The sequence below is a fragment of the Xenopus laevis genome, chromosome 1L (genome assembly GCF_017654675.1).
Source record: "Xenopus laevis strain J_2021 chromosome 1L, Xenopus_laevis_v10.1, whole genome shotgun sequence".
Classification (NCBI taxonomy): domain Eukaryota; kingdom Metazoa; phylum Chordata; class Amphibia; order Anura; family Pipidae; genus Xenopus; species Xenopus laevis.
Window position 1 is genome coordinate 105,828,737 of NC_054371.1, and position 27,987 is coordinate 105,856,723.

Here is a 27,987-nt window from a genome sequence, read left to right on the forward strand (position 1 = left end):
ATTAGTGATTCTTTAATTTGATATTTTCCTGCTGCAACAGTTCAAACATGCTGTGTGTCAGTGCATTGCAAATTGCAGACTTCTTGTTCACTTTTAAGGGTCAGTGATTTTAAGGGGGTTATTTAACAAAGGTCGAGTTTGTAAGGTTTTCTCTACCGCAAATAAACTCACAACTCGAATGTCTGATTATTTGTGAAAAAACCTGAATGTAAAAAATTCAAATGAATGTAATTAGGGAAAAAAATGAATGCAATCGGGGGAAAAAACTTGAGTTTATTGAGTTTTAGGCTAAAAAACCTCTTATATATTGAGTTTTCAAGTGCTCTACATGACCTCAACAGGTTATAGATGGAGTATTTTCGGATTCAAACTATTTGCAGATTCGGGACAAAATAAAACTTGAAAAATTATTTTTTTTAAGCTGAAAAATGTGAGTTTTTACTGAAACTACCCTAGAAAAACACAACTCGACCTTAAATAAATAACCCCCTAAGTGTTACCCTTTTGTTGCATACAAATCCTGTGGGTTTCACTACTCAGGTTTCCTTGTTTCAATGGGTCAGCCTCAGTACACAGCAAATAATTCAAGAGTGACAAAATACATTTCTACCGAAAGATCATAGATAATATTCTACGGGAAATACATCAATGGAAACACACGAACCTAACGTTTCTGGGCAAGATACATTTTATCAAGATGATCCTTTTTCCCAAATTGTTATATCCGCTCCAGATGTTACCATATTACATAAAAAAAAACGACCTTAAAAAATTAAACCAAGCATTTCGACTGTTCATTTGGAACAAAAAACGCTCGAGGATTAGTCTCTTTAAATTACAGCAACCCAAACACTTAGGTGGAACCAACCTCCCGAATATCAGGGAATATAATGAAGCAGCACTCCTTCGTTATGCCGGGGACTGGGTTCTAAACAGAGATCTCTACACAACAACATCTCTTGACTCCTATACAGCTCTAAATCACTCCCTTAATTATGTTCTACATTCGCCACTTCACAAAATCCCACTTTCATTACGCAACAATCCTTTATTCATTGACACCTACAAAGCTTGGCATACGGTCAGGAAAAAACAGAAGTTATCTCCAACTGTTTCTCCGTACTTGTCATGGTTAGACAATGAAAACTTCCCTATAGGCGTCCGAAATCCTATACTATCGCAATGGAGAGATAATGGGCTACAGAATTTACACGACATAATGACTATTGGTAACACTGTCTTCTCCCAGGCTCAACTGCTGAACAAATTTCCATTCACGACACAGCATATCTTTCTAACTTTACAACTTCTCCACTTCACAAACAAATGACAGATATTGATAAAACAAACCCACTCAATACACTTTGGAAAAACAGACGGGTAAAACAAACAACATCACAACTGTATCAAATGATTAGAACACTGATAGATTTAGACAACTTACAAAGACCAGGTTTTACTTGGACCCTAGATATCCCAAATTCTACAACTTCCACTATTCTCCAACAACATACGAAAATAATGAAGTTGCTTCCAGTCAGTAGGTATCAAGAAATGTCTCTGCAAATCCTGCATAATTCCTACTTAACTCCCATCAAAAGATGCAAAATGGGACATCTGCCCTCTGATACTTGCCTTAGATGCCAATCCCCCAAAGCAGATCTAGTGCATAATCTGTGGTCTTGCCCCTCTTTGCAGACCTTCTGGGAGGAGGTTGCTAACTATGGTGCTCAGATGACTGGTAAACCTGTTCGAGCTCAATTAGAATGGGCACTGTTTAGTGATGTTACATCCTTGACATGTCTATCGAAATCAGACAAAAATTTCACGGGGAAACTGGCTGCAGCGGCCCGGAAAACAATTCTGCAACATTGGCTCAATAATGACTCACCTAATGTTTCAGTAGTGAAACAAAAATTACACTTCATCTTTCATATGGATTGGTTGGAAACCATGATAAAAAAGGAACAGAACACCGAAAAGTTTTTTATGACTTGGTCGACATATATAGCATCTTTACCAACATTACTTAGACACCTCAGAATACACACATTCCGTTATACAACATGGTATGATACAGCGCTACTTACGGAATTTCCGATGGTTCTGGAATCGTCCCAGTATCTCAGAGACCAGCGACTTGACCTCCGATGTTCAGGTCAAACACCCCCCGGGAGCCATCTCACTAACAGGTTATTAAGTTCTTATTCACGGAACTCTATATAGGGACTTCTGATTATCTTGGTCCTTTGTCTGAGCTATTAGTTTAGTTTGTTATTACTGTTCTTGACATAATATGCCTAATGCATGCACATGATGTTACTAGACCAACGTGAATTTTTTTCTTACTCAATCATGACTATGTAACTATTATGTGAAGATCCTTCAATGAATACAAGTTTGACAAAAAAAATACATTTCTACACAAGCTTTATTTAAAATGTAACTTACGAAATATTATAAATGACAAAGAAATTCAATAACATTTCATCCAATTTTATTATTATTAATTTTTTAGATGTCCAATAGTATTTAAATATAAAAGCTACTTACAAGGAGTATTTCAGGGTGTCATCCAGTTCCATAATAGCTGCCTGGTTTCCACAACGATAACAATAATTAGGAGCACTGAAAATTGTAACCACGTTTCTGTCATGACACCAGTTGTAACCCTGTGAAAATAAAGAGAACATGTAATTTTAAATATGTGTACATCTTCCTTGTACTTTCTAATGGCTTTACATCATAATTCTGTGTATGTGAAGGTGTGCAAAGATTTAATTCTGCAGAGATGAGAGGAAAATGGGAGTATAGCCGACTGTAACCCTGCAGCTTTTTTTGAATTAAAAATCCAAGAATTCTCTTGCCAATTGTTTAACACCCTTGTAATATATTTAAGGAAAACATCCATTGTCCATCCACTGTAATAACCTCATAATACGTCTGCCATTCAAGAACATAAATAAGCAATTAGACAAATCTGACCCAAAGAGTCAACATGCTGCCACCCAAAAACTGTTATTGATGTTTCAAAGCCGGCTTCTAAGTCTTGTTTTCTAAGTCATCACATATACAGAAAGGTAAGCAGGAATGTTGGAACTCTGCTTGATAACTAACATGTAAAGTGCATTCATTCAGAATAGTGGGCAGGCAGACAGAGTTTTTTTATCTCAAATATCCAGTCTTCAGTGCATCTGGAAATACAGTGCAAAGATCACAGTTAAACAGAAAACAGGTTTTCGTGGGTTTTTATACTTCACGGCTTTAATACATTTTTAAATTGTGCTGAAAGAAATGTGGTATATCATTAGAGGGTGAAGCTCTCCATTTAATACAATCCACTATAAGAACCAAGATACCTAAAAATAAAAAGTTAAATATTGTTTATTGCATCCTACTGTAAATTATGTGTGAAATGACAACATACCTCCATTACAAGCTGGTGAGCACGAGACACCAATGTAAGCCCATTAGCATGGTTAAAAGTTTCAGATATGTCTTGTCCAAATGTGTAGCCAGCACCCCGTGGAGAAATACCCCAACCACCACGGTCATCTGGATCTGACCATAACAAATCGCACATCGGTCCCTAAAAAAATTGAAAAAAAATTCTCTGAGGAAACTCTCCTCCAATACAGTTTGGCTGTTAAATAAGAGCTTCAAGTCTTCCATCCCCCAGCACATGAAAATCAGAGAAAAGATACAATACCAAATATGTAGCTGATACACTTAATTCTTTATTAATACATTTAAATGATAAGACTCAGCTTGCCCTAGCATAAATGTTACAGACAATATAACTTCTAGCAATCAATGAAAATCAAAGCTAAAATAATGTACTTTATTCAAAAGCTCTAACACTCTCTGTAAAAAGTGCATTTAAAAAAAAACAAAAAAAACTTACTGTAACCTGGTTTAAGGCTCATTTTCATGGAACATAGGGGCAAATTTACTAAAGGGTGAAGTGACGAACACTGGAGAAAATTCGACAGCGTGACGTCATTTCGGTACTTTGCGAATTTACTAACAGCGCAGGTAACTTTGCTAGCGAAGGAGATCGATACTATCGCAACTTTGCACTCTATGGACATAACTGCGCAAATTCACTAAGATGCAGATTTTACTGAACGTTAGCTGTTTTGCCAGACTTGCCTTCACCAGCCTAGTCGAGGCAAAGTGCAATGGAGTGGATAGGACTTCCTCAATTTTTTTGTTGAAAAATCCCAAAAAACACTGATGTCTTTTCACTTTTTCAGGGTGATAGGCTGCAAAAGTCCGTAAAAATTTTTTGGGGTACCCGGTTTCCCCTCTACAGTTCCTAACATATGGCACATAAACTATACACTGGGTTCATGTGTAGAGCATTACAGCAACTCTATTTTATTTTTTTAAGGTTCCCTGGGCTTGTGCAATGTAATGTATTTGCTGCGACATATACGTCCGTTCAACTTTAAGTTCCCTTTATATGCAAATTAGCCAACGCTAGCGCAACTTCACTTTGCTTGCCCAAGTAACGCTAACACAACTTCAACAGTAACTTCGTAACTTCGCATGTCTGGGCGAAATTACCCCTGGCGAAGTGTTGCGATGTGAGCGAAGCGGACGATAGCGCAAATTAGGCGCTTAGTGAATCTGCCCCATAGAGTTTTCTTTGCATTGGCTTTTTATGATGTCCATATTGTCATATTTGGCCACTTTAGCACTCTCACACAGATGGCCTGGACTGGAGGGGCAGTCACAAAATGCACATGGAGCCTAACTAATAAGAATGTTTTAAACATCAACCTACAAAGAAGTAATGCAATAAAAACCGTAAACAAATCACTAAATGTGTATACCTCATGGGGAACTTCCTGCAAGCGATCCAAGGCGCGAATGTGATCAAGTGTATCTATGGATGGTGACAACCCACCATGTAGACAGAAAATCTGTATAAAAAAAAAAAATCAGATAATTTGAGCTGTGGTTATGAAGTTTTGACTACTCATTTTTGTAAATATCCACACTTATTTATAATTCAGAAATGCTATTTGAATTTATTTTGGATCTGAATACATATAAAAACACACATTTTTATTGTTTGTAATAACAATTTGGATATTGCTATCAATAAAGAGTTGTAAAAAAAAAAAATAAAACCCACACATTTGCCACTTGCATTATTGATTTGGCAAACACTTCTGAATGCAAATAAAAAATGTGCTTCATTGTTTTTAACCAAAATTTGAACAGGTACATTATCATTAAATATGTGAGGAAGCAACGAGTCCGTGTTTAGTTATAGAACAAGATTAAGTAATAGGAGAGTGTTTATTAAGGAACGGAGGCATTTTAATTAAATACCGTATATACTCGAGTATAAGCCGATTTTTTCAGCACAAAAAATGTGCTGAAAAATTCTACCTCGGCTTATACTCGAGTCAGTGGCGTGCACATTCCGCCAAAGCTCCAAACAAGTTTTCTCCTCCTCTGTGGGAAGGTTCGCAGCAGCACATTTGATCTCGCACCCCCAAAACAAACAGCGCAAAGGTGGGAGCAGCAGCGCGATCAGTGGGGAATCTACATCAAAACCCACATGATCTGTAACGTCAGCGTGCGCGCCACCTACACTTCAGCCGGTATCGATATGGCGCCACACTCCTTGCGCAAAGTTGTGCACTGCTGCTCCTCCTGCGCCGCGGGTAAGCATCATTGTTTCTGGCAGGGAGGGGGGTGTTTTCCGTTGGCTCCTCAGGATCAGGGGGCCCCATGGATGGGTTGCGGGCCCCAACCGAGGTGCAGGGGCATGGGACTCAGTAGCGCACACGCTGATTCAGTAGCATACGCTGACTCAGTAGCAGACGCTGACGTCACTGATCATGCTGCTGCTCCCACCGTTGCGCTGTTTGTTCTCACCACGTTATTTTGCCATTTATTTGCACACAAAAACAGATGCAGCTACAGTGCTAAAATTGTAAAATATTGCAGGTGCTACTTGTCTGCTTTGTCTGTCATTTTTAACAATTCTAATTTTCAAAGCATAAATCACAATGTTTATACTGGAACTCACGTGAGAATGACCAGAATACACTTTGATATTGATTTGTTTGCAAGTTCTCATACAAAGCAGTAAAATACCTTGGCAATTTTAAATTAAAAGACTAAACAAAGGAGATATCATTTTAACATTTTTTCTTTTATGAAACTACAGAATGGTATTAATGTTACCAAGCCATGGATGCTGCAATCCCATACTGTTTTTTTAAAACGCAAAGGTTTAAATAATATTATTAAATATATCTATCTACAAATACAAATAGGATCCTGCTTGTCTAACGGTCTTAGTTGTGTCTAGGCTTATACGCGAGTCAATAAGTTTTTCTGGTTTTCATAGGTAAAATTAGGTACCTCGGCTTATACGCGGGTCGGCTTATACACGAGTATATACGGTAGTTGAAAAAATGTACTTCAAAGTCAAATATCCATTATGTTTAATAAATCAGACATGCCAGTTCCAAAAATTTTAATTGTTTATGTAGACCAGTTGTGTGGGCTAGGAAAGGCCGCACCACAGGTCTAAACTAACCTTTAGTTTTATTTGCTTGGACGGGAGTTTGGGGTTTTATAAAAAGCTTTGGATAAATCAAACATATTGCTTGTTTTTAACTAAAAGGTGTTTTACACATATTTCTGCCTTAAGCTTCCCTTTCTCTTCCAAGTATATTTAAATTTTAGCTAGGGATGCACTGAATCCAGGATTCGGTTCGGTATTTGGGCAGGATTTGGCGTTTTTCAGCAGGATTCAGATTCGGCTAAAACCTTCTGCCCGGCCGAACCGAATCCGATATGCAAATGAGGAGCGGGGAGGCAAATCACTTGACTTTTTGTCACAAAACAAGGAAGTACAAAATGTTTTCCCCTTCCCACATCTTATTTGCATATGCAAATTAGGATTTGGTTTAGTATTCTGCCAAATCTTTCGTGAAGGATTTGGGGGTTCGGCCGTATCCAAAATAGTGGATTTGGTGCATCCCTAATTTTAGCAATAATGCCCCTTTAACTTTATGGTCTCCCATAATGTTAATCAGTTCAAATGTAATCTGCAGTAAAGGTACTTTCTAGTGGTCACAGATGATCATATGTTTATTTCTTGTATTTAAAGAGAATTTTATTGAATATAATTAAAGCCACACTTGTGTTTAAATAGCAATATACTCTTCCCCACAAGCCATTTTCTAAGACCACATGAAAAAATCCTTCACAAAAACAAGAAAAATTACCTGGCCATCTACTAAAGCAGTTAATGGTAGGTAGTCAAATAGATCTGTGAAATACTTCCACACATTTGCATTTCCATACTTTCGTAGGCACTCATCATAAAAACCATATACTTGTGTGATCTGTCGACTCTCATGGTTTCCCCTTAATATCGTGATACGCTCTGGATATCGAACCTGTACCAAAAAAATAAAATAAAAAAATAAAGAATATAGGAAAACCATTAAACTGCTCAAATTCCTTATTTTTTTTAATAAAGATTTAGAACTGTATAAAAAAACATTTTATTATGATCATTCCGTTATGATCTGCAGATACACAGCATAACTCTGTGGAGCTGATTTATAAAAAAAACACGATACCCTCAATCACATAACCTAACACAAAAAAATTGGCAGGTAAAGGAAAATTATACCCCCAAACAATGTAGGTCTCTATAAAAGTATATTGAATAAAACAGATCATATGCATAACCCTACTTATAACTTATAAACCATTTTCATAATAATATACTTTTTTAGTAGTATGTGCCATTGGGTAATCATAAATAGAAAATTGCCATTTTAAAAAATAAGGGCCGCCCCCTGGGATTCTACGTTCATGGTGCACATAAATAAACCAAACAAACCATACATGTTACAAGACCTAATTAACAGACATAGTTCTGTCTTTTGCTTCCTCACTTCTTCCTGTTACAGTTAAGAGTTGTAGTATTTCTGGTCAGGTGATCTCTGAGGCAGCACACAGACCATCACAAAATGGTGGTTCAAGGCAAGACATGTAAAAGGTCAATATTAAATTAAATATAAATACCAGTTTGGTAAGATTCTTTAATATGCCACTTAATTTGATATAAATGTGTTTGCTTAAGTATTCATTTTGGGGGTATAGTTTTACTTTAAAAGTTGCCAAGCTTTTACAGATGTCAGTGGGAGGTGTTTTCTCAAACTTCAAGCTATTTTATCATTTTTAAATGATTGCGGACTCACTGAAAATGAATACAAAAATTAGATTTTATTGTGATCAAGTTTTTTTTTATCACAGTTAACACTATCATAATTCATAAAAAAAGTCAGGCTAAAATATGAAATATAACATTTTGGTCCATAATAGTCTTGTCAAGTTGTTAGAACTATTTAAAGTAGACTGAGAACATGGACCCAAAGGTTTTTTTTTTTTTTACCTTTAGAGCTACAAGAAGTGTCACTGTTTCAACAGAGTAATATCCTCTATCCACATAGTCTCCCATAAAGAGATAGTTGGTGTCTGGAGATTTTCCTCCAATTCTGAAGAGTTCCATAAGATCATGAAATTGCCCATGGACATCTCCACAAACAGTGACTGGGCAGCGCACATCCTGCACATTTGATTCTTTAGTAAGGATTTCTTTAGCCTGAAAAAATAAATCATAAGTTAATACTTGAGTGGTCTTTTTTCCCTCCCAGATCTCACAAGCATAACTCCATGCCTCGAAAAAAATGTGGTGTTGGGGAGCACCAACCATCAAACACAGTGTATGGTGTGCAAGGTTAGATAACTATATACGAGGAAAAGAGAAAATGAAAGAGCTGGCCCTCACAATTGCGCCTTCCCATTCATAAACTCCGAATTAAATTAGAAGTATAAAAGTTAAAACATAACCTTTAATGAGCGTTTAAAATGGATGTCCAAACAAAAAATTAAAAAGACAGATAGAAGCAGGGAGCTGATTGACCGGGTAAAAGGAGGGTTGTTATGAGTGGTGCTAAGCATCAGTTTAACCAGTAGTGATTGGTTAATCCTAGTGTTAGGTATCGATTATGAGCCAAATTAACAAATGGCTACCTCACCGTACTGGTAAATACCAGTTTTAGTATTGATTGGAATACAGAGTGCCTCAGGCACTTAGTTCAAATGATTGGTTAAAGATTCTAACCCACGGGTCATTCCGCCAATTCCAACCCCTTCACCCTCATAGTACACCACCCGCTCTGTAGTACCCTTCAGTAGTAATACCGTGTTCCTAAGGGACGTAATTCCTGCAAATAGCTACGGTTCTGGCCCACGGATCATTCAACCAAATCCTACCCCTTCACCCTCGTGACGCACCCTCCCGATCCGTATTCCCATTAAGGTCCCTATCAGACGTCCTGCCTAACTGAAAGCTAAAAAATGCGCCTGACGCGCGTTTCACCCGCCAGTTGCGGGCTTGGTCAAAGGCCTCACCCAATTAAAAACTTACCTCCAAAATTACAATTAAGTATAAAAATGTTGCCACAAATTATTATACATTTTTACACTACTGCCACCAAAAATAAATTTGAATGCAATATATGGTTTCTGTCATCAGCTTTGAGTCTAATAAAAACATTAAGAGATGAATTTATCATTACGATTCCTTTGCTTTGGCTCTACAGCTTTAACAAAGGTTCCGTATATACTCGAGAATAAGCCGACCCGAGTATAAGCCGAGCTACCTAATTTTACCTACGAAAACTGGGAAAACTTATTGACTCTAGTATAAGCCTAGACACAACTACAGCCCTGTCTCCCAGCAGCGCACATTCTGCCAAAGCGACCCCCCCCAGCGATCAACCGGACTTCTTTGCAAAGTTGATGGTGACAGAGAATTGCCAAACGGATTACTGTGTGCATTGTCCCACTGTCCCACTACCATGTGCAGAGGGTGCTGTTTGATATTGCCATCACTGTTAATCTTTCGTATAACCAACAGAGGGCGCTGTGTGAAATTGCAGTCACTGTTATTCTTTCATATAACCAACAGAGGGCGCTGTGTGATATTGCAGTCACTGTTAATCTTTCATATAACCAACAGAGGGCACTGTGTGATATTGCAGTCACTGTTATTCTTCCATATAACCAACAGATGGCGCTGTGTGATATTGCAGTCACTGTTATTCTTTAATATAACCAACAGAGGGTGCTGTGTGATATTGCAGTCACTGTTATTCTTTCATATAACCAACAGAGGCCGCACTGTTATTCTTTCATATAACCAACAGATGGCGCTGTGTGATATTGCAGTCACTGTTATTCTTTAATATAACCAACAGAGGGTGCTGTGTGATATTGCAGTCACTGTTATTCTTTCATATAACCAACAGAGGCCGCACTGTTATTCTTTCATATAACCAACAGAGGGTATTGTGGGATATTGCAGTCTCTCCCCAAGTGTTCTGTTGGTATAGGAATGATTAAAAGTGACTGAAATCTCAGCTACTCCGGTCGGGTACCGCTGACCCGAGTATAAGCAGAGGTAGAGTTTTTCAGCACATTTTGGATGCTGAAAAACTCGGCTTATACTCGGGTATATACGGTACTATTGGCTCAGCTTGCAGTTTCATATTTGCTGAAATGTCTACTCTCTTGGGCTGACTGTCAATAACTTTCCTTTCCACCTTGCACAGCCCTGTTGTGTAAGATCATAGCTTGTATTTGGAAAAGGCACAAGATATGTTAATGAGGTTTGAAGAAAGAAGAATCAGATGTGGTGAAACAAATGTGCTCATATTAGAGTCCAGCTAATGTCATGTAAAAAAAATAAGTACACCCCATGGCAATTTTCGAATTTTTCATTAAAGGGGACCAGTCACCCAAAAAAAATATTCAAAATCCTATTTTATCACATTAATCAAGCAAAATTAACTTTAATTACACTATAAAAATTATTTGAATGTTGCTTTCTTCAGTCTGGGATTTCAACATTATAGCAAGCAGGCAGCAGCCATTTTGTGCACACTGTTATTAAGGCAAGCCTTGGATCATCGCAGAATCTTGTTTGTGCACCAGAATGGGGGACCCGATGTCCATTCCCATGCCCTGGCTACACAATTAAATGGTGAAGAGAACGGGGGGAATATGTGGAGAGCAGTGACATCTAGGAAGTGCTGAATGGAAAGTGAAAGGAATTGTCTGCCCCGCTTCTATGCCCAGGGATTAGAGGAGTGGCAGAGAATATTTGATTGACAGCTGAAATTTGGAAATGAGTTTACAACAGCTATGAATGCTTTAATAAAAATTAGAAATTGGATTTCATGTTCAATTTGAAAAGGACTTTTATTATACAGATTTGTGTGTCTGGGTGACGGGCCCACTTTAAACAGAAATGTATTCTTCATTTCAACAATATTAATAAAGAAAGGTTTTACATTTACATTTTGTAGTCCATTACATAAATTCCGCCGGCAGAAAAGTAGTAAAGTCCTACATTTATCACAAACTCAAATATCTAAAATTAGATCAGGTTTACATAAGATCATCACTAGAGAGGATCAGGAAGGAGCCTGTTTAATTTAAACCTCAGTCAATTAGTTTGCCCTTAATTTTGAAAGTGTAGGGTATCACTATACATAGATTGAAAGAAATCTGAGGCCTTTAGAAAGAATGTCATGTATGTCTAAGTCTGGGACTCACAGGTAGCTCTAATCCCTACTTATGTCAGAGTGCATGAGTCTATCATTAGCGAGAGGCTGTACAAATTATATCTACTGTACATGTAGGGTTGCCACCTGTCCGGTTTTGACCCGGACAGCCCGGTATTTTGAGGGGCTGCCCGGGCCTATACTTCCTGCCTGGTTTTCCAAATAAGGAAAACCGGGCGGGGATTCCCTTTATTGACACGGCGATCGGCCAATGGCTGCGTCATAGCCCCACCTACTGATGTCACGGGTCCACCCACTGATGTCACAGACACGCCCACTGACGTCACACCCACTGCTAGGGTAATTTGGACTCTAGTAAGGAACCAGAGTCTCAGAATATCACTCTCTACAAATTGTCTCAGCCAATTGTCTCGGAATATCACTCTCTACATCATACTAAAAGTTAACTCAAAGGTGAACAACCCCTTAAAACTCTGTAGACAAAAAATATACCCAAATCTTATTTATTGCTAAAAAGGGGCTTTAGAACCCCTTTAACCCAGTTTTCCTATTAAAAGGCAACTTTTACGCATATTCATATTTCTAAGGTATACAGTATCAACACTAGAAATGTGCTACAACTCCCATCTTGGAGACTCGGGGCCCATTCGGGGTCTAAATACATCAAATATATCAACTCCTCTTGAGAAAGTCACTTTTGTAATGAAAAAGCTGTTGGGGAGTCCAGCACAGGAATGAAAAAGGGCCCTTATATGCAGACATAGCTGTGTTGAAAAACCAGAAGTGCTCATTGCTACAGACTGAGCTTGGTGTTACAATAATTGGAGCATGTCCAAGGGGATTTATCTGGCTGTGAGGCGGATTCACCCTAGAATGGAGGTCAGCTAAGTTACACTAACTTGAAATATTTTTATAACTTACATTTTGGGTTGGGTTATAGAGACACTGTAAAGGAAATATCTAATATCACGTCGTATAGAATGAATTTGATGCCAACTTGGAATTACTTCCTAAAGGCACCAGGTGATACTCTGAAATATGAGATAGTTTAACAACAACTATTAACTTTGCAACACAAGCTGCTGCTACAAAAACAGTTTTATGGTCAACCAAATATCTAGAAGTACAAAGTATATTATTCACCCGAGGGGCCCCTCCTATTGCTGTGCTATGTTTGTTTGTTGGTTTTTATGGTATAGAGTATTATAACCTGAGTCGATTCTAAATAAAATGTATACTATTTTCAATATATTTTTGTTGTACATAGCTAATCATTATGCTGGGATACTCAGGACGTAATGGAAAAAACAGTCTTTATTTGGTGTGAGTTGATATATTTCTAAGATTGCTACCTCATTATTAGAATACCAGTCACTTAAGAAAAACCCCATGACTTATGAATGATTAAGCCAATTGCAAAAGTGCTAATGTACTCTGCAACATGAATAATCTCTACTAATTACACCTTGCATGACAGCCAGCAACCATTCAGGTGTATATTTCCATATACCTGTCTACAATCCTATTTAAATATATTTATTATTAATAATACATCCTGTAGAGCAGTACATTTCATAAACACGTGTAATAAACACACTGTCAGACACATAGAAACCAGTGATGTCTTTAGACTTGTGTCTGCATCTTAGATTTAATTTTGTTTTATTTATCAGGTTTCCACTAGCAGAGATACAAAATTCTAAAACTGCAAAGTTGATTTACATGTTCAGTTCATCTACAGTTAATTTAAAGACATATGTCCCCTTTAGAATATTTAAAACTGTCAAGACAATGACAGATTTAATTAATATATTAATTAATATATTCCAGATTGCAGAATGCAGGTTGTATTCATAATACAGGTATAGGATCCGTTATCCAGAAACCCTTTATTCAGAAAGCTCCGAATTACAGAAAGTCCATCTCCCATAGACTCCATCTTATTCAAATAATCCAAATTTTTAAAAAGGATTTCCTTTTTCTCTGTAATAATAAAACAGTACATTGTACTTGATTCCAGCTAAAATATAAGTAATCCTCATTGGAAGCAAAACCAGCCTATTGGGTTTATTTAATCTTTACAAGATTTTCTAGTAGACTTAACGTATGAAGATTCAAATTAAGGAAAGATCAGTTATACGGAAAACCCCAGGTCCTGGGCATTCTGGATTACTGGTCCCATAACTGTATATGAATTGCAATAAAACATTTTACAGATTTGATACCTTTGTCAAATTAACTGCTCTGTGCATCACAAACCCTTTGTTAGTAGGGCACTGGTTTGGAACACAACAGACAATAGATGATGCCGGTACAGTACAGAAAGACAAGAGATCTGGAAGCTTTGGGAATGTCAGGGTTGCTGTGGAGCTAACCACCTAAATCTAGAAAAATATTTGACGTTAACAGGAGTGTAAACTATATATTTAAAAAAATTTTGACCAGCCCTGAGCACCTATCAGTGCCCGCAATATTGAAATACTGTGAGTTGAAGTTCAAAAATTTTCAGGTAATAGGTGTGATTAGCAGTTTGTATAGCTGGAGTTCCAGGGGGATGCCAGTCGAAAGTGAAAAGCTAAGGAGCAGGAGCAGCTGCCCAGTTTATCGGGTAACTGATTATACTACTGGGGGTGCCTAACATTAAGTCAGCTTATATTTGATTTGATTATGACAAATAGATAAAACTGGCAATGCTTGTGGTAAAATGTGAAAAAAGCAATGTTACCTTACCACTTGTTAAAAGGACAGTGTGGCTATGCATACTGTAAGTCAGGAGTGCCCATACTTTACTAAGGAGAGGTCTACTTTTAGTGATGTTGTCCCATTAAGATCTACATCCATAAAAGCACTGTTAGCATTCTGTTCCATAGAAAATATTACTTGAATATTATATTGATTTATGAGAGAATTTACACTGCTATATTTAACAAAAAACTATTTCTTATGTAACCTTAACAGAATAAATGTCTGAATGAAAAGCATGACACAGGAGGGTGATTTAGACAAGGCGTTTGTTGACAGTGTCTTGAGATCTACTGATCACCAGCTAAAGGTCTACTGATACATCCCGATCTATCTTTTGGGAACCCCTGCTGTATGTACACTTCAGTTTACATACAAGAGCAACAGTCATTCATTCCTGTGCAATTTACTTGCACAATATTGTTTTCCTTTATTTAACCCTTTAAAGAGGAACTTCCCTGTGAATAAAGTTTACAGTAGGTCACTCCGCCTGATGGGTTTTGTTACAATTCCTGCTCTTTACACATGTATGTAGGTTATGAATGCTGAAAATTTTATAGCAAACAGAGTACAGAAATGTATCCAGACTCATCCAGACCTTTAACTACTGCACAAAAGGTTCCTAGTCTGAACTGCCGGGAGTCAGAAAGCAGAAAAGAAGGACCAGACAGCTGGCAAGCTAAATCGAAAATGTAGGGTGAGTACCCATTTACTGAATACCTGGAACTACAGAAGAGCATCTAAGGGACGCTGATCTAAAACCTAAACAGTTGAAAAAATTCACCCGTATGTTGATAGCTATGACAGAAGGCATTTTGGTTGAGTAGTGACAACAATGGGTTAAATGGAATGTCAACCCAAATCAAATTTTTTTGTCTAAAAGAAAACATAATTCTAAGCAACTTTGCAAAATACATTCATTGCAAATTTTGCAATTGCAAAAAGTTATTTGTATATGTATTGCTATTGAAAGCAGTGTTTGTGTGTCCCTTCTATTCTTTGCCCTGATGGCTCAGACTGTTAAAAGACAAGGCAGCTGGTTAAAGGGGTGGTTCACCGTTCAGTTAACATTTAGTATGTTATGGAATGGCCATTTCTAAGCAACTTTTCAATTGGTTTTCATTATTTTTTTTAATTAGGTTTTTAATGATTTGCCTTTTTCTTCTGACATTCTTCAGCTTTCAAATGGGGGTCACTGATCCCTATCTAAAAACAAATGCTCTGTAAAGCTACAAATGTATTTTAATTGGTACTTTTTATTACTCATCATTCTATTCAAGCCCTCTTCTATGTACATCTCAGTCTCTTATTCAAATCAGTGCATGGTTGCTAGGGTAATTTGGACTCTAGCAACCAGATTGCTGAAACTCTAAACTGGAGAGGGGCTGAATATAAAACTATAACTCAAAAATAAAAAACAATTGCAAATTTCTCAGAATATCACTCTTTACATAATACAAAAAGTTAACTCAAAAGTGAACAACCCCTATAACAGGCCTGTCTTTAGAATTTTGCAACATTGTTTAAAAAGTAACAACGAGGACTTGGGCAAGACAGCAACTTCCAAGAGACTATTGGGAAAATAAAGTTCAAATAGAACAAAATAGATCATGAATATCACGTTTATTTAATTTTTTTGTACATATTTCCATGGTAAACATTTACTGAACAGCAGAATAATAAAATGGGATCTTAACTTGAACGAACTGGGAGGAAGCTGACTGCTACATAATTTCAACAGTCAGGACCAAAGAACAAAAAGGAATAAACTGTTTTCAGTCATTTTAAAAGCAAAATGCATCAATTTGTTTCATTATTTTCATCATGCAAAATAAACTCTAATGTGTGGATAATAAAGAGGATTATATTTTTGACTTGCTAGATAAAAGCAAAATGTTTCATTTCTAAAAACTCCCTTCCAAAGTCATGACATTAGCAGGAATGTATTGATACTTCAGCCCCTTACAATTTTATGAGGGCATATTTAGAATTTTTTTTTGTAAAATAAAAAACATTTATAAATACATAATGCTAAGCTTCCCTATCAATGTCCATATGTTTCAGCCCTCAGAAAACTATTTTTAAAGGCCTGTAAGCAAAAGTAACACTGGAATGCCATTTGCAATCATGTGAGGGTATATTTATATATTTTTTTATGTAATATTAATCACACATTTATAAAATTGTACTCCTTTTTAAATAAGTTTACCCTTGGGTGTCCATATCTTATATGTCTCGGGAAGTTATTAAAAAGGTTTGTAAGCCAAAGTTACATTGGAATGTATGGATATCTTTTTCATTTACAATCCTATGATTTATAATTATATTTATGTAAAATTAATTACATATTTATAAAATAGTGTGTCTTTTAATAATGCTAAGCCTCCTCTTGGGTGTCCATATGTTAAAGCTTTCAGTAAGCTTAAGGCCTTTAAAGGAATTGTTCAGTGTAAAAATAAAAACTGGGTAAATAGATAGGCTGTGCAAAATAAAAAGTGTTTCTAATATAGTTAGCCAAATATGTAATGTATAAAGGCTGGAGTGATTTGATGTGTAACATGTCACTACTTCCTGCTTTTCAGCTCTCTTGGTTTACACTGACTGGTTACCCTGGCTACCAGGCAGTAACCAATCAGAGACTTGAGGGGGGCCACATGGGTCATATCTGTTGCTTTTGAATCTGAGCTGAATGCTGAGAATCAATTACAAACTCACTGAACAGAAATGTACCATGTGGCCCCCCTTCAAGTCGCTGACTAACTCAGAGTTATAGAGCTGAAAAGCAGGAAGTTGGATTCTGGCTGTTTTATTAGACATCTGTTCACTCCAGCCTTTATATATTACATTTTTGGCTAACTAACTATATTAGAAACATTTTTTTATTTTGCACAGCCTATCTATTTACACAGTTTTTATTTTCACACTGAACTGTTCCTTTAAGGCAAAGTTACATTGGAATGTATGCAAGAACATTTGCCAGACTTGCCGAAGTCCATTGAAGTGTATAGTGGCAAATCTCACAAGTGAATGTCGGTAGAAACTGGTATAACTGCACCTGTACAACGCATGAAATATGCATTTTTTTATGCAAGTTTACTTGACCTGTGTGGCTTTTTGTTTACGCAAATCTTGACTTCTGACCACTTTAGATTTATAACTAAGCATTTTTTTCCAATCACAGCGCAGAAAGAAGCCTTTATAAATATGCCCCTTGGAGTGTGACTTTTCATCAGTTTTTCTTTGGGTTTCAAAACAGAATTGTAAAAGGCAAATTGGTTTTAGAAAAGAGCACTTTTGAATTAAGTACCTTCCAGAAAGGCTGGCCTACAACTCAACTCAACTTAAAAGCTTTCATACCATATTACTCTAGAATTTATTTTTATTTAAAACAGTAAAAGTCTTTGCTACTCATACAAACCTAATTGTGAGGACAGTGAGGTTGTGGAATGCCCTGACAGATGATGTGATGGCTAATTCTGTTAATGCCTTTAAAGGGGTTGTTCACCTTTAAGTTAAAGGAACAGTAACATCCAAAAATTAAAGTGTTTTAAAGTAATAAAAATATAATGCAGGTGTGTTTGCTTCAGAAACACTACTATTGTTTATATAAATAAGCTGCTGTGCAGCAATGGGGGCAGCTATTCAAAGGAGAAAAGGCTCAGCTTACAAACAGGGGTCCCCAACCGCTGGGCTCAGAGTCCAGTGCACAAAAATTAGGCGCTCCGAATTGGACGCCAGCGCGCCCAAATTGGATGCGGGGCATCCAAACTTGCTGCCGACCCCCGCCCTTGCAAAAAAAATTATTTTTTCACCGGTCCCCAGTCCAAAAAAGGTTGGGGACCCCTGCTGTAGAAAATAATGGTGTTATCCACTATTTAACCTGTGGCATATAGCCTTTTTTCAATTTCCACCATTGTTACACAGCAGCTTGTTTATATGAATTAAAGTAGTGTTTCTGAAGCAAACAGATCAGTTTTACCTGTGCAGGGCAACGGTACATGATATTTCCATTACTTTAAAACACTAAAAGGCACTAACAGAATTAGCCATCACATTATCTGACAGGGCATTGCACAACTTCCCCGTCAACTGATAATGTTTTCATTTTTTATTATTTGTGGTTTGAGTTATTTAGCTTTTTATTCAGCAGCTCTTTAGTTTGCAATTTCAACAATCTGGTTGCTAGGCTCAACTTAGCCTAGTAACCATGCATTGATTTGAATAAGAGACTGGAGAGATATGAATAGGAGAGAGTAATAATAGAAAGAATAGAAAGGAGTAATAAAAAGTAGCAGTAACAATAAATGTATAGCTTTACAGAGCATGTTTTTAGATGGGGTCAGTGACCCCTATTTAAAACTTGGAAGAATCAAAAGAAGAATGCAAATAATTAAAACTATAAAAAAAAAAATACAATGAAGACCAATTGAAAAGCGTCTTAGAATTGACCATTCTGTAAAATACTAAGAGTTACCTTTAAGGTGAACCACCCCTTTAAGGGTGTCAAATGATTCTTGGATAGCATAATGTCATGGGCTATTGTGATACTAACATTTTCATTTAATATAAGTATTCTTCTACATGTATGGACTGTGGGTCTCATTTAGAGGGGTTGAACTTGATGGACTTTGGTCTTTTTTCAACCCAAATTAACTATGTAACTACGTAGGTACAGTCATATGAAAATGTTTGGGAGCATGAACAGCCTGCTTCAAATCATCCCATAGATTTTCAATGATATTCAAGTTGGGGGACTGTGATGGCCATTCCAGAATATTGTACTTCTACCTCTGCATAAATGCCTTTGTAGATTTCGAAATGTGTTTAGGGTCGTGTCTTGTTGGAATATCAAACCCCTGCGTAACTTCAACTTTGGGACTGATGCTTGAACATTATCCTGAAGAATTTGTTGCTATTGGGTTGAATTTATCCGACCCTTGACTTTAACAAGGGCCCCAGTCCCTGAACTAGCCACACAGCCCCACAGCATGATGGAACCTCCACCAAATTTGACAGTAGGTAGCAGGTGTTTTTCTTGGAATGCCGTGTTCTTCTTCCGCCATGCAAAGCACTTTTTGTTATGACCAAATAACCCAATTTTTGTCTGATCAGTCCAAAGCACTTTGTTCCAAAATGACTGTGGCTTGTCTAAATAAGCTTTTGCATACAACAAGCAACTCTGTTTGTGGCGTCCGTGCAGAAAAGGGCTTCTTTCTCATCACCCTGCCATACAGATGTTCTTTGTGCAAGTTGCACTGAATTGTACAGATACACCATCTGCAGCAAGATGTTTTTGCAGGTCTTTGGAGGTGATCTTGGGTTGTCCGTAACCATTCTCACAATCCTCCGCATATGCCTTATGCCTGTATTTTTTTTTGGCCTGCCAGACCTGGGTTTTACAGCAACTGTGCCTGTGGCCTTCCATTTCCTGATTACATTCCATACAGTAGAAACTGCCAATTTAAACCTCTGAGATAGCTTTTTGTAGCCTTCCTCTAAACCATGATACTGAACAATCTTTATTTTCAGATCTTTTGAGAGTTGCTTTAAAGGAACTCATGCTGTCACTCTTCAGAGGAGAGTCAAACAGAAGCACAACTTGCAATTGGCCACCTTACAACAATACCATTGCTCATGATTGGACACACCTGCCTATAAAGTTCAAGGCTTAACAAGTTAATACAACCAATTTGGTGTTGCCAGTAATCAGTATTGAGCAGTTACATGCATTCAAATTAGCAAAATTACAAGGGTACCCACATTTTTGCAGCACAAGTTTTCACATTTGATTTAATTTCATACAACTAAAAATCTTTGTTCAGAAAACACCCCAGTACTCAGATGTTCCTGGGAAATGAAAGACATACCACGGTTATCTTTTTGGTTGAAAGTGGAGTAAACTATTATGCAGGCTGCGAGGCATTTCCAAACCTTTCCAAAGAGCCAAGGATTTGACAGTGATCCACGATTATTTGCTTAAAGCAGTGTAATTGACTGCCAAAGTATAAAAAGTTTGATTGGAATATATATATATATATATATATATATATATATATATATATATATATATATATATATATATATATATATATATATATATATATATATATATATATATATATATATATAGCCACAAGCCGGTGCACTCAAAATTCCTCGTAGGTCACTGCCCAGGTGCTGGTTAAAAATAATAGACAAAGCTGCAAAAGAACCGCACTCACAGGACTTGTTCAAAGTGTACAAAAATAGAAAATCTTTATTTCGACGTTTCGGCTCTAAACTCAAGCCGTCTTCAGGAAGTGAAAACTTCCTTTCACTTCCTGAAGACGGCTTGAGTTTAGAGCCGAAACGTCGAAATAAAGATTTTCTATTTTTGTACACTTTGAACAAGTCCTGTGAGTGCGGTTCTTTTGCAGCTTTATATATATATATATATATATATATATATATATATATATATATATATATATATATATATATATATATATATATATTCACATTAGCCTTTAGTATGCTATTAGAGGTGCCTATTCAAAAATTTCAAACTGGCCTTCTCTAGTTATTTTGAATGTCCTTTGAATTATTAACATTCCTTTTCTGACTCTTTCCAGCCTGCAACTGAAAATGTATGGTTGTCATGGTCACTTATCATTCGATAATATTCTGAATCATCAATACATTAGTGGAAAGTGTGGTTATAAAGAAGCTGATGCTACAGAGGTTATTATTATTCAATTGTGATGCAGAAAATCAGCCCTGTATTGTAAATTTTATATCGAATATACAGGGTATATTGTTTATATAACGCAAATTCTCCATTCAATTGGTATCTGGGATTGAACTGCATCCTGGTTCTCTTCCTAACTTTCTGACCGCTCCTTCTTGGTTACTCTTGCTAAAAACGCCCTCTCTCCCTTTTACACTCTTTAGGAGACCTTATATAATCATTTGGCCTTAAATATCACCTGTATGCCGACAACATCCAGATATATTTAGACACCCCTTCATTTTTCAATGACATTTAGACTCAGATAGCAAACTGCCTACTAGCTATCTCCTCCTGGATGAACCAACTCCACCTGAAGGTCAACTTGGCCAAAACTGAGCTCATTGTCTTCCCACCCAGCCCATCTCTTCCTTTCACCATTACTATTGATGGCACGACTATTAACCTGGTTAATTCAGCACATCGTTTGGGGGTGATCTTCAACCAGTCTCTCTCTTTCTCTGATCATATTAATACTACTGCCAAAACCTGCCATTTCTTCCGTCTCAATATAGCAAAGATACACCCAACAAAATGCTAATTCATGCCCTTATCCTATCCTATTTAGACTATTGCAATACTCTTACTAACTGGTCTTCCTACCTCCCACTCTCTCCCCTCCAATCAATCTTAAAATCTGCTACCAGGATCCTCCTGTTCTTTCCAAAGAGGGAACCTGTTCAGCCCCAACTAAAATCCTTAGAATGGCTGCCTGTTAAGCAAAGGCTAACATATAAAATCCTTTGACTAACATTCAAACCCCTTCTCTCCTCACTACATTCCTACACTTGACTCACTGTACATTCCTGGCAATCATCTCTGCTCCTTTTAGAGCCACCTTCTTTTCACACCATCCACAGCCACCTCTCGCCTCAAACCTTTTTTATCTGGCTGCTCCTTACCTCTGGAATTCTATCCCTGAATTCTTCCATGAGGAGTGATCTCTCAATCTCTTCAAGAAAAAAAATAAGCGTCTACCTTTTGGAGCACTAGAACATGAGTTTAGTCCTGGTACCTATTGGACAAAGCACATTCCCCCTCCAATTTGTGCCTGTATGTTAGACACCCACCCACTTAGACTATAATAAAGTTATACATACATACATGATTCACTTTAAAGGACCAGTAACATAATTTTTTGTAAAAAAAAAAAAAAAAAAAAAAACTTACTGATACTCCACTTGCGCTCCTCTTCAGAAAAGGGTGACGATCCATTGTGTATCGCTCGATTTCTCCTCCCTGGCTTACTCCTATAGAAGGCAGGGAGGAGATATCGAGCGGAGTATCTGTAATTTATTTGTTAATAAAGACTTTGAGATTTTAAAGTTAAATATGTTTTGGTATTTTTTTTTTCATTATATACAAACACATTTTATTTAAAAAAAATTGATGTTACTGGTCCTTTAATCTTAATTATTAAATCTTAATTATTAAAATCACATGGTCTTTGTCACACAAGCAAGGAAATAAAAAACATTTTTAACCAGGGGAATTTCTCTTTTGCCCTTCCTAGCCCTAATTTGCATATGTATATGGGTTCAGGTTCAGCCCAATCCCAAAATGGTGGATTCGTACATCCCTAGTTGGTCACTAAGCTCAGATAACTTAACCCAGAGCACTTGCTAGGACTCACCAGTGAAGATCTGTGCCTCTTGAAATTACCCCACTAGCTTCTGTTATTTTGCTAAGGTTTTTACTAGGCAGAGCTTTGGCAGGGTAACAAGCCCTGAAAATACCCCTGAATCTGGATGAATGGCAATCACAAGACACTTAGCATGTGGCACCCTGGCATAATCATAACAATTTTCCATCACGGTCCACCCCTCTTATTCCTGCCCCCACCACTGGCAATAAAAATGTGGCAACCCTATTAACAATAGGCTGAGCTGCCCTCATGTATGGAAAAACTGGTTTCTAGGGTAAAATAAGTGGCATCACAGATACCATGGAACCGTCAAGTTGTTTGACGCACAGACTGGAAGATGCATTGGAGATTTTAGGAGCTCAGAATTACAGATTTCAGGCTACAAAGAGGCAGAATAGAAAGGTCAATATTTCGAAAGCACAAAAGAAAATAAGTTGTATACTGTCACTGTAATGCTATACTAAAAGATAATTTTAAGATGAGATGTCAGTTTAAGCAAAGCATTACAGGCTACAATATAGCAGACTGAGAAACCAAAGATAGAAAAGAGGAAGCTACAATACTATCAACAATCCAAGACTAATGTTTAAAGACAACTAGGAGGAAGTGCCTTAGGTATTTGAGGTCTTGCTAAAACATAATTTAAACGTCTTAAAGTGATACATAAAAATGTTTTTAGGAGAGAATCCTTCAGTGTTTTTAAAACGAAACCCAAAGATTACCTCTGGAAGCACCCGTATAACACCTGAAATGGCAACTGGCACTTTTAGAACAGTGTAACCTACAGCACCTTAATATCCCTCCGAATTGTGTCTGTATGTTAAGCTGACCATAGACGCAACGATCCGATTCGTACGATTTTCGGACCGTGTGTGGAGAGTCCCGACATTTTTCGTCCGGCAGAGATCGGTCGTTTGGTCGATCGGACGCGTTAGAAAATTTCTGTCGCATGCCCATAATATCTCTGCATGTATTGCCGATCGTACGATTTTCAGTGGGAGACTGTCACTAGCTTTGTCAGACATAACTATCGTACGATTGCTGTCAGAGGTAGTACATTGGCTGATCTGTTCTTTTACTACTTTATTTGATCGGAATGGTAAGACTTTGATCTGAATGGTTAGAGGCAGGTCGGGAGATGGGAAAGTCCGATCGTACGTTGATTCGTATGATAGGATCTTTGCGTCTATGACCATCTTTACTCTCCCATTTAGAATTTAAGCCCTACGTGGTAGGGTCCTCTAGCCTTTTGTTTCCTTGACACTGATCACTTAATCTGTATTGTGATTGTATTTTATATTTATGTGAATTGTATTTCTGATAATGCACCTATTGTAACTTTTTACTTCACTGACCCCTTGTTTGTAACTACTTATTTATTGTTTTGCTGCACAGTACTTTGCCCTCAAGGAGCGCTATACAAATAAAAATACATACATACAAAGAGTACATATGCTCAATAAAGAATTTGTATAGACATGTTTTTGTCTTCTGCACCAACCAAACACCACCAGTCATTTAGCAGTGAAGACCTATGCCTCCAAGATCCCTAGGTTCCTTTCTGCTGACTCAGAAAAGCACGTGCTCTATACTGCTGTCAGTTACCCGAGCTTTGTGACCATCTCACACTAGGCTGTTCAGTAATGGATACAAACTCACATTACATGATTGCACAAAAATCAGGGCATCCTGCATCACCAATACAGCAGAACACTCGTTTTACGTTTTTCAGGGGACCAGAAAAAATGGTGCAAAACCCAGGAAAATGTAAAATCAGGGAAATTCATAGTGAATTATATGTTAGTGGGACCATATGAAAAACAGTGTAAAAAAAAAAAGGGAACAATTAAAATCAGGGTACGTAAAATTAAGGTTGCACTGTAATTAATAATGTTCGATCATTTCTGATAACCATCTAAGCTTATTTTTCAGCAGCAGTTCAGAAGAAAAATGATTTGTGTTACCAGTTATTACCATTATCTCCCCTTGCATAATGGACTCCTTGCAAAGACCAAATGTGGAGTAGTGTTAAATTTCAGGTTTATCTTAAGAAATCTCAAGAAAACTTGTTAAAAAGGAGGTATATTCCCCATTTAAAAATAGAATATAAGAAATATATACCCTATATTTCCAAAAGTATGCTTTACAAAAACAAAAAAAAAGTGGCTTATGTTACGTGACCATAGACGCAAAGATCCTATCGTACGTATCGAGGATTCGTACGATTTTCGGACCGTGTGTGGAGAGTCCCGACATTTTTCGTGCAGCGGAGATCAGTCATTTGGTCGATCAGACAGGTTTGATTTTGTCCCGACAGATCGCGCTGGAGCCCATTGCGCTCTCATCGTAATCTGATGGTTCGGCCGAACGTTCAGATTACCTCCGATATAGCCATGCCCGTTAGTGGCATATCGGGGAAAGATCGGCTCGTTTGGCGCCAAACAAGCGGATCTTTTCGTCTATGACCACCTTTAGATACCTCTGTGCATCACACTCAGTGGATACAGACTTAACTTAACCCATGCTACTTGACAATTACACACAAACTCACAAAAAGTATCCACTCTATCACATAACCATCTAATATGTAGTCTGATTCAGTATATAATGGAAACCCATATGGGTGAGCATGAGGCAGATAAAAGCAGTTAACCAAAAGAGATCTTGCTAAAATATTAAAGACACAACTCCGAGGTTATCCACACACCTATGTTGAAGGATGCTGTTAATTGTAGCCCAGCATAGTAGCCAAGTGAACTCAATGTTAAGAGCAGATCACCTTAAAATTGAGTTCACATGTGGTGTAAATGGTAGCATTATATAACAATAATTAGTCTTGATTTTTATGTTTTTTTTAGTTACACTTATTTTTTTCCTGAAGCTTGGAATTTCAATTGAAATGCAGATGGCAAGGCTTAATTAGCCTAGCAACCAGACAGCACAGAGAAAGTCAAATTGAATATGAACAGGAGAGTGTCTGAATAGAAATATATGCAATGAAACTAAGAATAGCATTACATTTGAGACCTTAGCGTTGATCTGTTCAAAGGTTGCTGGGGTCAGCAATGCTAACAATCAAGCTGTATATTCAGTTGAAGACTTGAGGGGGAAAAGTGCCGATAAATCAAAAGCTATAGAATTAAAAACAAAATAAGACAACCAAACGAACATCTGCTCAAACTAATGGTGTTCGGCCCTTTTATGAAGGAAGAGGTAGTCCTCCCACTCCCATTCACCTGTTACTAATACAACAAATGTAAAGTGCCCTATTGAATGCACATAGAGAGATGGCTTTGCACACAAGTCCACCTGTAATCACAGCAAGTCACTTTATATTCAATAGCATTAGCAGCGGGGAAATATGAACATGGACATTTTGTAGCTGTTGTTTTCTATTGCCATTCAACAGACAAAGCCACCAGAGTGCCACTGGCCTTGATATAAGTTCACCTGTAAGTATGAATGGGAATGATTAAAGGCACTCATGAAAAATAAATTTATATTTGTACCTTTAAATGTCATTTAGCTGCAGGGGTCATTAACTGCAGTGCTTTTCCTCATATGTACAAGGAAACCCTTGTATGGTAGTAAAAAAAAAAACTAATAGCAGGTGAAAAGCTTGCTCCAGTTTTGGTAACCCATAACAACCATCATCTGTTAATGTATACGTCTTTAGTGTTTTGAGAACAAACAGTTGATTGGGTATTACTGGTGAAAAGATGATGTAGCAAACTCTGTGTCTGTTATTACATGACTCATTTATTGATCCATAACTTAGGAGTAATAGTTTTCAGAGACAGTAGTGGTACATTGTTACTGGAATGTAACTTCTTGGGAGAATTCAAGAGAAATGCCGAGAGAATTTTTTTAAAAAATAAGCAAGGCCCACGGGTTTAACTGGTAAATGAAAGGCACCCCTTTAACCAAAAAATCTCAGTATGAAAAGTATTTAGCTACAATATAAAATTCTGAATAATAAGTATTTTGAAAACAAAAAACACCACACTCATTACATTCTCACATCAAATAATTACTAATACCACACAGAAACATACCAGATATTATTCCATATACTTGGGAGCTATGTATTCTACAGGCCTGATATACATAAACAAATAGTTAAAAAAAAAAAAAAAAGAAAGGCCTGGGTGTTAGAAAGTGGGACCAACAGTTGCCAACCAAAAGGGAACAAAACACAATATTCATGAACGGTAAACAGTAAATTCCATATATACATGTATAGAAGTCTAATGTCTGTGTGGACATGATCTAGATTTCCTACATAAGCAAATGCCCTCATCAGCGTCTGTATGTTCCTTCGGGAAGTGATGAATGTTACGCTGTGAGCGCCGCTATACACCTATGTGCGTGTATGTGGAGTGTTTACAGACGTTGTTGCACAGGGCCGGTCTCACCTTTTCACACAGGGTGCGCACTTGGCTCTCGTTGAGTTGCTTGCAGTCATTCAGCTGCTCGATCCACTGGTCCAGCTCTTTAGTAAACGTCTTGTCCTCCATACCAGAACCTTCCCGACAACCACACTATCCCACAGCAACACAAGCTACAAACACACACAGAATTTCGCACTGTGCCGATCAGTGTGTTCCCCCTCCTCTCTGCCCCACTCCTGTCACACATTCACTGGCACGGCCTACGCCTCCCGTCCCTCAACTTCGTGCGAGGCCACGGCTGGAGATGACCGGACTCCAAAATTCACGTATTAATAAGGCGAATGTTAAGCTGTTGCCTGTCAAAGGAGGAGGCCGAAACGCGACTATGTCGTTCTACCTTTCCTCCTCCTCATTCAATTTCACCCCCTTACTTTCGGGAGCGCGTCTGAGAGGGGGTGGAGCCGATAAAGTGCACAGAGACAACGAATGGGAGACAGAAATGGACGTGCGCGACTCAAGGCATATCCTGCACAGCGACAGAGCGTGCCCGCGCCCGCAAACTACATCAAGCGTGCACGGAGACACGCAGCGACGCATTGGTAGGTGGAGTACCACACGCATGCTCGCTAAAGCCCCCACCTGCGTAGAACTGTTTTTTTTTCTTTCAAAGATCTTTATTTGAGGTGTTGTGTGTACAGTGATGGGTGGAGAAGAGTATTAACGACAGTGACCGAAAATAGGGAAACACAGTACCTATTAAAATCACATTTGGCACCCGTTGCTGTAAAACTGTAAAGTAGTTCT

At 37.6% G+C, this 27,987-nt stretch overlaps 1 protein-coding gene across 1 annotated transcript in view; it reads right to left on the bottom strand.

Annotated features, from left to right (window-relative positions):
* The window catches only part of ppp2cb.L (protein phosphatase 2, catalytic subunit, beta isozyme L homeolog), a 29,424-nt gene extending 1,793 nt beyond the window's left edge, over positions 1-27,631 (bottom strand). Inside the window, 6 exon segments of the mRNA NM_001090693.1 lie at positions 2,554-2,672; positions 3,428-3,589; positions 4,839-4,928; positions 7,260-7,433; positions 8,441-8,650; positions 27,208-27,631. Of these exon segments, the coding sequence (NP_001084162.1) occupies positions 2,554-2,672; positions 3,428-3,589; positions 4,839-4,928; positions 7,260-7,433; positions 8,441-8,650; positions 27,208-27,309 (857 nt within the window). The 5' untranslated portion in view covers positions 27,310-27,631.
* Positions 27,632-27,987: the final 356 nt, after the last annotated feature.